At 41.0% G+C, this 12,126-nt stretch overlaps 1 protein-coding gene across 1 annotated transcript; it reads right to left on the bottom strand.

Moving 5' to 3' along the window:
* Window positions 1-6,283: 6,283 nt before the first annotated feature.
* rps19 (ribosomal protein S19) lies at window positions 6,284-11,392 on the bottom strand. Its single transcript, XM_061675625.1, has 6 exons — window positions 11,355-11,392; window positions 10,620-10,690; window positions 10,047-10,147; window positions 7,685-7,868; window positions 7,465-7,519; window positions 6,284-6,336 (listed from the first exon to the last, which is right to left on the bottom strand). The coding sequence occupies exons 2-6, from the start codon at window positions 10,688-10,690 to the stop codon at window positions 6,307-6,309; spliced, it is 441 nt and encodes a 146-aa protein (XP_061531609.1). The 5' UTR covers window positions 11,355-11,392; the 3' UTR covers window positions 6,284-6,306.
* Window positions 11,393-12,126: the final 734 nt, after the last annotated feature.

The following is a 12,126-nucleotide window of genomic DNA, read 5'->3' as shown; positions in this document are numbered from 1 at the left end:
TCAGTCAGAAAAGGGTGGAGTGCCCTCTCCAGGTCGGGGATGAGATCCTGCCCCAAGTGGAGGAGTTCAAATATCTTGGGGTCTTGTTCACGAGTGAGGGAAGAATGGAATGGGAGCTCGACAGGCAGATCGGTGCAGCGTCTGCAGTGATGCAGACTTTGTATCAGTCCTATGTGGTGAAGCAGTAGCTAAGCCGAAAGGCGAAGCTCTCGATTTACCGGTCGATATACGTTCCGACCCTCACCTATGGTCACGAGCTGAGGTGCATGACCGAATGAACAAGATCCCGGATACAAGTGGCCGAAATGAGTTTCCTCTGCAGGGTGTCAGGGCTCTCCCTTAGAGATAGGGTGAGAAGCTTGGTCATCCGGGAGGGGCTCGGAGTAGAGCCGCTGGTCTTCCGCTGTGACCTGCTTATTAAATTTAACAGACGTCTGACATTATTTGTGGAACTTCTACCTTTAATGAAGCCTGTCTGGTCATAGTGGATTATCGACGAGAGATAATCTTGATATCTACATTAATCAGTGATAAGGGCCGATAATTTTCCAGGAGAGTGGGGTCTTTGCCTGACTTTATTAATAATTAAATTGAAGCTGTGTTCATATGGCTACTTATTTGACCTTTATTGTTTATCTCCTTGACTGTTCTGAAGAATAGAGGCGCGAGCATTGGCCAGAAATGTTTAATGAATTCAACACAGATTCCGTCCGGGCCAGGCACTCATCCCGATTGCATATTTTTTTAATGCATTATGTAATTCTGTGATGGTTAAAGGAACATCAAGGCTGTATTTAATTTGTGTATTTAATTGAGGAATGTTTAGATCGTCAATAAAAGTTTAAATTTCTTTTTGGTCTGGCTTATTCGAAGATGCGTATAAACTGCAATAATAATTGTAAAATATTTCATTTATTTCTAGCGGTGACTGTGTACAGTTGCCATTTGAATCTTGAATGGCTGTAATTAATTACTTTTCTTTATTGCACTGAAGTTGGTTCGCAAGAAAATTTCCCGATTTATTACAGTAGTCAAAGTAAGTGTATCTTAACTGTTGTAGAAAATTGGTTCTTTTTGATAATAATTGATGTTTAGCCTTTTGAAGTTGGTTTCTCAGCGTATCTGTGGGATTAATTGCATATTCTTCTGTGAGGTGTTTAATTTTTTGCTCAATTCCATTTTCTATTTTACTCGTTTTGCAAGTCACACCTGCGACCCAGGCATATGTATCTATTTTGAGTATGGGAAAAGTTCTCAAATGGTGATTTATTTGACCTGAACACAACCCCGTAAAACTTCAATTCGAAAATTCAGTAGGCCCCCCTGGAAAATTAGTCAAAATTTGCACCTCATCCACTGACTTGTGGCGACGAGTTATTCTTGACACTTGTTTCACTTATCGAAACAAAATTCGGTGGAGATGTCCATCATTACGCACGGAAAAAGTATCAAGGAACAATGCTGGAAATTGAATATGAAATCACTTTCTGTCAACCACCTCCACCACCACAATGATGAACAAACGTCTTTGTCACCCCTTTTGTTATGCGTTCAAAAAAAGGTTCAGGCCGCCGCATCAAAGTCGGAACGACTTGAAAGCCCTGATCTGAGTGTGCATGTGCGTGCCACGCCGTAGAAATAATGCCGTTTGTGCGTAAATACACACACATATACACAATGTGCAGTATGGTTGAGGGCAGCATCTGTTTTGTGCCCTGTCACCCTCCTCCTCTTGACAGGTGGAGGGGATTTGGAATCAAGGGAGACACACGCACATAAAGCCTTAAAGTCACTGACACATGGTTAATATTGCCCCCCCCCCCCCCACACACACACACACCCGCTGTGTGGCAGTTCTGCAGCACACTGTGGTGCCAGGCCAACGCAAGCCGCATGTTGCATGTCGACACCACCTGCTTCCAGGCCAAACGCAGGATGAAGGATTAGAGAAAACGGACAGAAGAGAGGCAACAGACACCGTAAATAGTGTACATTCTTCTACATATCCCGCAGTTCTTCAAGAACAATATGTTTCTTTTAACATAATCAAAAACAAGCTTGATGGACCTCCACCAAGGTCAAAAGATAAAGCCAGATAGCATTAGATTCAGTACTTTAGTTGAGTTGCCAATGTAAAACTGTAGATGTGCTGTTAACGAAACAGTTGTGAATTGGAATTACAGTCAGGTTTTCCACTCCAGACCTCTCGATTGCAGTAAAATGTATTTAAACCCAGTGGGTGGTGACCAACTAAAAGAAAAGCAGCTTTTGCAACAGAGAAGATTTTCACCAAATTGTAATGCTTGCTCCTTTGGTACATGCCACGCCCCTCAAAAGTATTTCAGGAATATCCTGCAGGTAGTTTTTAACAAATGGTAACATACAAAGGTAATTTTGTCCGAGTAATTTACGATACCATTCCATCCGGAACCAAGATTTTGATAACAATAGTATCCGACACAGAAATTGTGCAATAATTGAAATATTGTAATATAAATTAGTATTGCATCTCTGCTTTTTGCAGATGATGTGGTTCTGTTGGCTTCATCAAGATGTGACCTCCAACTCGCACTGGAGCAGTTCGCAGCCGAGCGTGAAGCGGCTGGGATGAGAATCAGCACCTCCAAATCTGAGACCATGGTCCTTAGTCTGAAAAGGGTGGCGTACCCTCTCCAGGTCGGGGATGAGATCCTGACCCAAGTGGAGGAGTTCAAGTATCTTGGGGTCTTGTTCACGAGTGAGAGAAGAATGGAACGGGAGATCGACAGGCGGATCGTTGCAGCGTCTGCAGTGATGCGGACTTTGTATCGATCCGTTGTGGAAATGGAGCAAAGCTGAAAGACGAAGTTCTCGATTTAGAGGTCGATCTACGGTCCTACCCTCACCTTTGGTCACGAGCTGTTGGTCGTAACAGAGAGAACAAGATCTAAAGGGAACATTTACACAATTACAAGTGTGCTATGGCCAAATTAGATTTAGGATTACACAGACTACTAGATACTGTACAAAATACAGTACCTCTAAATACTTTGTATGCAATTTTTATATATTTTTTTCCTCCCTGAATTATGAATGTCATCAAAAGTTCATACCAAAAAGTTGCTCTGTAATTAACTGTAGGCAAACCAACTAAAGAATCCAGATAATATATATTTTGTATCATACCCAATAGCCAAGGCAGTCCTAGCTTGAATCCCTGTTGGAGACCCCCCCCTCACCCATTGGCAAAACCCACCCCACCACCAATACACAAATATAAACATGGAAGGAATAATTTGAATTAAAGAAACAGTGAATTTGAAATAACACAAATCTTGCATTGCACAAAAATTTGCCCTTCTGGCCTTGATAAAAAGTCATCTATGATTGTACGATAGCTATTAATCTATTTCTGCTCCCCACCCAGCATCTCGAGTGAATCCGGCAGGGGGCGCAAATTCCCCACACAAATGCCAACGAGGGAAAGGCCATCATGCAATAGAAAAACATTCTATGAAGCAATTTTTTTTTGAATTGCTTCAGGGCTGCTTTGCATCCCCCCTAGCAATGCTGGCCTTTGCGGCCCCACATACTGCACATGCCAGAAACCGCCACTGCTAATATCCATTTTCTCAAGACAATATGGCTCTGGCGATGGTCCATTCTCCTCACTGGGGAGAAAATGCTAACAACTGCATTATAACTATGTAAAACTATCACTTGCCAGAGAGGCAAAAAGTCTTTGAATCAATTTAAGAGGATTTCAAGACATGGATTACAATAAATTCTCACAGAACCATTATGGAACTTCACGACCTTTCTTCAACAGCAAAATGGCTGCCACTTGTTTCAGACACGAAGTGTTACAAAATAACCTTCATCATAATGAAGCTCATCTGAAATTTGATCGTCGCATCTTTATCAATACTGGCCTCTTATCGGAATCACTTTTGCAGATGCCGCTTTGTTAAATTGCCATAAAAACGCAGAACTGTAAAAGGAGAAGATATTTTCATTTCAGCAATAGCACAGTCACGTTAACCCTAATATGTGCATTTATTTATTTTTATCAGCGCATTGGCACCGAGACAGATGGCGAGTGGCGACACATCTGTTAGTTTAACCACTGATTTAAGCCTTTGCCTTTCAACTGTATAAATGTTTGGTTGGGAAACAATTGATATGCAGAGCGTGTGTTCTCTGGCAAGGGAAACTATCTGTTATTCAATTTCTGGATTCAGGGGAAGCAGTTTGAAATGGGGAAGGCTGGGAAAACTTTGGAAAGGTACACCTCGTCCCAAATGGATGATATGCCACAGGGCAACGAAAAGTGTGTGTAGGTGTAGGAGCTCCCCTGATACGAGTTCTATTTTCAAGCGACTTGAGCAGTGGAGGCATTTCTTTGCTATCTCCTGTTTGCAGCCTGGAGGAGGTGCGAAGCAGGTCTGCATCCATTCCATTCGCAACTTGTTTAAGCCGAGAATAAAAAAGGCACAAGCAAAACACACCGACGTGCCTCTGTACTTTTTAAAGTGGAACTTGTTCTTGTGAAGCCTGCACAGACAAGCACAACCAAACTAACACCTTGAGTGGCGGCACACATTTCTCTTCAACACTCAAGGACGTTTATCGTTCTTGCTGGTAAATTACAGGGTGAGGGCAAAAGGATGGCTTTGAGGAGATGGGTTCAGATATAACAAAACAGCTGGTCGCCACTAAATAAGAGGAAGTGGGTGGGACAGACAGGCAGGGGTCAAAGCCCAAGAGAGGTTGTTTACAGGTAAGATGGGTGGAAAATGGTTGAGTGCTTGATGGTTAAAAGAAAAAAGAGAAAAGAATCATCTCTCATATTTAAACCACAGGAGCGAGTCAAAATGTGCGCCAACTATCCTATAAGTACACCCGCAACGCTAACCAAATTGGATAATGTCAATGGAGACGCGCTTACACCATCACTGTTGCTGTTTGTTCACACCGAGGGGTGAAAATCATTCATTATTAAATCTAAGATGAGCACAATATCTATATCTTTTATAGCCAATTAGAGCTGAACATTTCATTTCTCTGGAACATCCCCGAAGCACACACACAATAGAACCACAGTGTGGGGTGTTGGAGGATGCCAGGAGATTGCGATAAAAATAAAACTGTACTTTAAATAAAGGGTTTTAGAATTGCTTTCCAATGGATGGAAAGATTCCAAGTCATTTCGAACGATATTCGGTCATTTGGCGCCCCCTGCAGGGCGTTTTGAAGCACCGGCTTTTCATGCATGTGAGACTCCACTGGACTAACAGTAAGGGCCAGTGGTTGTTACTTTTTAAACCAAGCAGCACCCCAAAAAAGAAAAAAGGTTTCCAAGTACCACAGTGACTAACAAAACACTAGTATCGTAGGCCTAAGTGATTATAATTTTTTATTTTTTTTTAAAACGAGGCAGTGGTTTTATTCATAAAAAGTATATGCAATACTATTCTAAATCACTAACAATGCAGTTCGAACATCAACGCTGCCCTCAAAAATAATTTTAGGGAAAATAAATTTAAAAAATGAGCGACAAACTGAATAGCACGAGTGAAATGGAAATGCCTAAATACTTTTAAGTTCTGGAAAGTTTGACGCAAATGTATTGAACTTACAACTGAAATGTACTGTGCTAAAAGGCTTAAACCACTATCCTTAACTTTGAAATTAATTTTTTCCCCCTCATACTACACTGAGAATCATTGTGATAAGCAATAGGAAATGTATGCTTTTTCCATTCTTAATCACACTCAGGTAAAGCCTTACTGGGATAAGTGCAGAATATTCACTGAATTGAAACTTTGCCAATGACAAGATTGCAATTCACTGTAAAGTTTATATATTTATAAAAAAACAAAAAAACAACTTTGGGTGAATGATGCTCTAAGCCCCCACCACAGTAAAGGTAACCGCTGCAGTAGGTTTTCTGTTCTACAGGTGGCAGTCATGTTGCAAAGTACAAGACAGATCAATAGTGTTAAAATAACAGTCAGATGGATTTGTTCAGGAAGACGTTGCCAGTTTGATCACTGACAGCTACTTTTGACCCTCCAAAACTAATTAGAAAGTGTACACAACTTGTTCAATTAGGGAACACTAGAATCCAAGTTGGTTTTGATCCTTTGCATCATGTTCCATGACAACCACCAACTAAGCAGAACCGCTGGTCAAGTTGCAAATGACAAACCCGATAAAGCAAGATGTTGAGGCAACAACAGTTTAAATATAGCATTGTGCTTGTTGGATTCTCACACGAGAAAAACAAAGGCAGACGACAACATTTAATTTCTCCAAAAGATTTATTTAAACAGTTTTCTTGTTTGCTGCTGCAACCTGTTGGGAAGAGAAACCAAAGCATCAAAAATCTTTGCAAGATGACGCCTACAGCAGGAGGCGGTGGTTGTGCATGTTAAATGTCTCGCCTGCAAATTAAAATGCATTGACTTGCTGCGGGAAGTGCCTTAACGGCTTTATTGAACTGATCAAATTAAGCCTCCCAACTCTTATTTTCTATTTACACATTTATCTCACTTGATGACCGAGTGCAATAGTGCATTACAAACAAGGAATGTCAGGAAAACAATGCCACGGGAGCGTGAGTACTTGCTGCCAAACGCAGCGTCTAGTGTACTGACAGAAAAGTGAAAAGGCATCGCAGAGTACAATACACATGGGGAGTGGTTCATGGGGGGGCCGCAACATGTTTCCTGCCAATTTGAGCGCCGAGCAGGGTGTGCGCGTGGCGTGTGGTGCTCGTCTGCTTACTGCTCATTAGCATGGGTAAACAAGGAGAACACGCCATACGGACGTCACGCCAAGCATGAAATTCGCTCCCAATGTTTACCCCTTTTACCCTTGGAATATTACAGCGCCACTTGCTGTTTCCCCCTCCCGATTCTTGACAAGAACCAAGGGTGAGCCGTTTCGGGGAATGCAAGCTAGATGCGCGACAACTCACTTGGCTGACAGGTAACATTTGCCCAAGGACAAGGGCTCTAATAAAAGAGTTACATCAAATCTAAAATGAGATTCATTGAGTAGGACGCATTTCTAAACTCAAGTGAGGGTATATTTAGAAGGCAAGGAGGCTGATAAGAGATTCTGGTCCACAATAATAGCACATATCTGCATGGGTAATCAATCCTACTTGTGGTATCTTAAAGAGGGAGGCACAGACACACCAGTAGAAACAAGACTCAAACTGAAGATGTTGCAGAACAACGTTTGAAGCACTTATAGAAAATAACCTTGTCGCAACCTTTACTGTTTATAGCCACTTAGTGCCATTATCAAACTACAACAAGGATTAATGGTTGTTTTGTTCAGTTTCCTTGATTTGTGCTGGTAGTATAAGGTGACTCAAAAGCAGGGAGAAACAATTCAGACACTAACGAATAAAGCAAATGCATTGGGATGCTTTTTTTTTTTTTTTTTTGCTCAAAGAAAAAAATGGTTGCTCACCTGGCCGGCAATTCTATCCAGGTCTCTGGTTCCCTGGGAAGTAAGTCTGCGACCACTGGAGGGGGAGAAAAAAAAAAGCCTAAAATGACATACCTCAATTGCAAACATGAAGCTCAACAAAGACATTTAACTACAGACAGATTAGCTGACAATTATGCCCACCCCACCCACACACACAGAAAAAAAAGATCCAGTGGCTACAACAGACTGACACACTTACCCATTGGGGTCCTTCTCAATCATCTTGAGAAGCTCGAGGGCTTGCAGCACTTTGCGTGCCACGTTCTTGGATCCGACGCTGTAGTGGGCGGGGGACACACCGTTCCTATTGCGGCCTCCATAGATCTTGGTCATGGACCCCACGCCAGCTTTACCACGGAGGTACAGGTGGCGAACTGTGGAGGCTATGTGGGCAGAGGCAAAGTAAGAAAACAGCAGCATCTTTTTCTCCTTTAAGACAATGGCAGCGTGTGGACCCAAAAGAACGCAGATGAGATACTTTTGAACACTGAAGTACTGAACAGTTTGTCTCATGTAACAGCATTGGGCTTTATGAGTTAGTTGAAATGGCATAACTAACATTCAAAGCAAACAGTCCCATAGGATACGGAAAAATCATTTGAGCAACAGTGGGAGATAAGAAAAAGGTCATGACAGGGCCATGGGAATATCACGGTTGGATCTATAATGAAGACTTAAATGCAACGAGACAGGCTATTTGAACGAACAGCATGAGCAATTGAATATTTCTAGTAAAAGTAGATCTATGCAAGCACAATAAGGCCATAGTCACACAATTTAAGGTACAGCTTACTTTGAAGATATGTTCTTAATTATTTTTGGTCTTCTGCTCACATGAACATTTTAAGGAAAACTCCATTTTCACTGTGTGTGGATGCTGAAAACAGTATTTCTGGCTTGTGCCTTTTCATGTCTCAGCTTTCATATGAACATATGGTTGAATAAGCCAGTGGTTGCTTAGCACGTGCACCATTCATTTACAGTCTGGACACAGAGGGGTGAAAATCTATCCAGGCCGGAATCTTGGAATCTCCAATAATACCCCAAAAAATTGCTAGAGTTGTTCCACATCACTATTTTTTTTTTTACAAATCATCACAGGGGTTAGAAATATTGTTAAGACAGCAAAAATGCTGTAGCCCACCACTGGTTCTCATGGTAACAAAAGCCATGACTTAAAAGCACAATGTCAACATTTTATTGTATTTCTTGACCAAAGAAAGTCTGACATTTCAGTAGGACATCGGAAAACTCAAAATTGTAAAAAAAACAAAAATTCTGTTCTGGATTCTCTTTGGCTAACCAGCACTCAACAGGTTGCAAATGCAATTATTAGTCGATTTGAACATTTTCCGTCGGCATCGAGCTAAACACTGCTTTAAGGGACTAATATGGCATTTGTTAAACTAAAACATACTGGATATTTTATGCCGAGGAAGAAAAACGAAGTAGGACTGACTGGGAGTAAAAACAAAAAAAGGGGATTTCTGTAAAATATTTTACTCTGATCACTCTGTGGGAGTGGTGTTTTTGTTTTCCTTTCCAAAATTTGGGATTAGGTGTATTTTTTTTAAAAAACAAACAGGATTTGGTGGGAATTTGTTTAATTTTTTTATTAACACTAGATTTGGAGGGAGTAGCATCAACCTCTGTGGGAGTGGGAGGGAGCGTGCGTTAACAGCCACTCACATGGTCGCCTCTGTCGGCCCAGCAGCCTGCAAAGCAGCAGACAGTGCCTCCAAGACCGGCCTCCCCAGGAGCATCAGTAATATCGATGTTACTGCAAAGCTTTGCTGTGCGGTCAGATGCTTGTTTTACACTGACTGCTCCGCTACAAAAATTCTTTATCAACATCAGAGTTGTTTATGTGTACGTAGATACCTTACATTGTATATGTGCATGCTTAGCAGTCATCTGTTTACTGTACTTTTTAACAGTACATCAAGGTTTGAAGAAGTTTGCATTTGAAATGCCACTACAGATTTTTTTAAGCCATAGTTTGTGGTATATTCATGCTTTAAATTATTAAAACAGGTTACCCCGGAATCGTTCAAATTTATAAATTGCAGTTCCTAGTTTCGATGCCTACATGACCAGTCGCCTCAGTGCAACACTTGGAATAAGATTATACTGTGCAAAGGAGGCTTTCATGCTGTGTAGAAGTCTAACGTGCTCCCTCCCGCGCCGAGCCTCATCCTACACCGCGATATTGATACGGGTTACAAAGAACCCCGATTCACATGTTCATTTTAGTCTATGCTGTGGGATCCTAAGAAAATGGATGTTCATAATTTGGACACCCATTATTTCAACCATGCATATTTTTTTGACCCCGCCCCCTAAAAGAATCGGAATTTAAATGAAGAACCGGAATCGCTGAAATTCAAACGATGGTCAACCCTAGTACATGATAGGTCCGTTTTTCCTCTACCCAAGCGTTCACTGTATGAGTGGACTTCGGAACCAACTATGCAACCACCAACCAATTGTAAACATTTAAATAATTTAACCTCCACATCCAGGAACAGCAAGTTAACATACTCGTGATGCACTTCACCTACCGGCTCTGATGTAGAACCAGTTCTCATCACAGGGAGCCAACTCCTTGTGTTTGCCCAGCTTGACAAGGTCCACCCAGTCAGGCACCTTCAGCTTTCCTGACCTAAAAAGAAAATCCAAGGTAAATCACATGTAGCTTGAACACAATACACTGCCATTTGCTGGCACTACATTGGTGGGGGCACTACAGTCAACCTTCTTTTCGCAAACTTGTAAACTTAAAGTATACATCAGAGTTGGGTTGAAGGAGTTTAATTTCCCGTTGAGTGACACCAACGAGTCTAATTTGCTCCACCATTCCTTGAGAACTGAAATGTTGGCGAATTGAGGAAATATTCCCAATGGGGCACTCGGCACAAACATACTGTAGCCGAATTACGTGACGCATGGAGCAAATGACATTTACGCTGTGTGAGAGAAAGTACAACTAAGTGTTCCACGTGGATGTGGTGACTGTTTGTGAACCGAGATTCCACTGTCCTACAGGTCATCTGCAGCAAAACTTAACCATGGACCAAAGCTACTACTTAAGGTTATTTGACATTTTCGTTTTTGGGGGTAAACGAGTTGCTTACTTCTTCAAGAAGGCAGCCAGTGCAGTGACGAACTCCTGCTGGTTGACGTCTTTCACCGTGACACCTGGCATCTTGTAAAACAAAACACTGTATTTAACCTCCAGTGTTAGACAGGAAACGGCACAGTCTACACGGTCAACTTATAGCGAGCATGTGAGACTCAGGCGGTTGACAGTCTATTAGCCACGGCTAACTATTAATTTATGCTCAAGATGTACGTTTCATTCGTTGTATTTGTAGTCCCACTTACGGTAATGACACGGTCTACTTGCATAGTGCATGCATATACATACATGCTACACGTGCATATTTTCACCTCATAGAATGAGCTGGCGTGAGCTTCATATGTACCTCGAATTTAGCTACGCGTCGCAAAACGACAGCCTGCTTGTTCGTCCACAACACAGGAGTTGGCAATATCAAGCTCTTAAACACACACACACACACACACACACACACACAAAATGAAAGAAGTACGTGGACACTAGTTTGTTGTCAAATGGAGAACCGCGAGCAGGCCATAACGAGGCGGCATGGGGGCAGCCATTTCTGGCTGCGGGACGCTCACAGGCTTACAAACCTCTTAAAACTCATTCACTCCTGCGATCATACATAGACCCTGGAATTTTATAAATTGGTTTCCTTCGGATGACCATATCAACGCTGAGAAGCTTAGCGCGTTATTTTTGACTGAAATACACGTAAAGTAGTCTGGGAAATAAAGCGGCGCTTTACCGTGCTAGTGGACAGCGAAGGAAAAGAGGGTGGAACGGGGTTTCCGCCCCGTGTTAAAACGGGCAAATCTCGCCGAGTAACGCGAGAACACACGCGTGGGTTTTCGTCACAACCAGAGGAGAGGATTCAAATACAGTAAGAAAAAGTTCTGCAGCGACCCCTATCAACATTCATAAACAATTTTTATTAGATTAATATCATCCAAGTATTATACAATACACATAAAGCAGAAAATAATATAAAGTAAATTAACTAATGTGCATTTAAAAATATGTCCTGGGAAAATTAACAAATTACCTACACCTGATATGGTGTAGCACGCTCTCATTCATAGTTGAAGTTTAAAAAAAAAAGAGAGGGAGACAGAAGGAAAAAATCGAAAATGTGTATTTAGGAAAAGTAAAATCATTTATTTTAAAAGTAAAATAATCAATTCTCATTTTCTTTAAATCGTACTAATTAATATAATAAAAATTAATGAATACATTATTTAAAAGACTTTACTAAACAAATTGCTCAATGTGTTTCTAAAATAATTTATTTGACCAACAGTTTTGTTATCTACAATTAATCAATTAAGCAATTATGAAATGTAAATATAAAAATAATTGTAATTAATATAAAAGGTTGATTTTTAACTAGCATTTATTTTAGTATTATTTACAATAAATAAATTAAATAATTATGTAATAAACCTAAAATGTGTGAAATCTATACTGTATGTAAAATGTTTATAATTTTACTGTTTTTCATTTCAGTATTGACAATAATA

This window comes from Phycodurus eques, chromosome 4, assembly GCF_024500275.1.
Source record: "Phycodurus eques isolate BA_2022a chromosome 4, UOR_Pequ_1.1, whole genome shotgun sequence".
Lineage (NCBI taxonomy): Eukaryota > Metazoa > Chordata > Actinopteri > Syngnathiformes > Syngnathidae > Phycodurus > Phycodurus eques.
Note: the sequence above shows the minus strand (reverse complement) of the source record. Positions and strands in the feature narration are given on the sequence as shown.

Bases quoted from the DNA above. Each gene is read 5' to 3' on its own strand.
- rps19 (XM_061675625.1), bottom strand. From the start codon at position 10,690: ATGCCAGGTGTCACGGTGAAAGACGTCAACCAGCAGGAGTTCGTCACT. The intron at 10,148-10,619 runs GTAAGCAACTCG...TTTTCTTTTTAG, and splicing joins CTGGCTGCCTTCTTGAAGAA to GTCAGGAAAGCTGAAGGTGC. The intron at 7,869-10,046 runs GTAGGTGAAGTG...CTGCCCACATAG, and splicing joins CTGGTTCTACATCAGAGCCG to CCTCCACAGTTCGCCACCTG.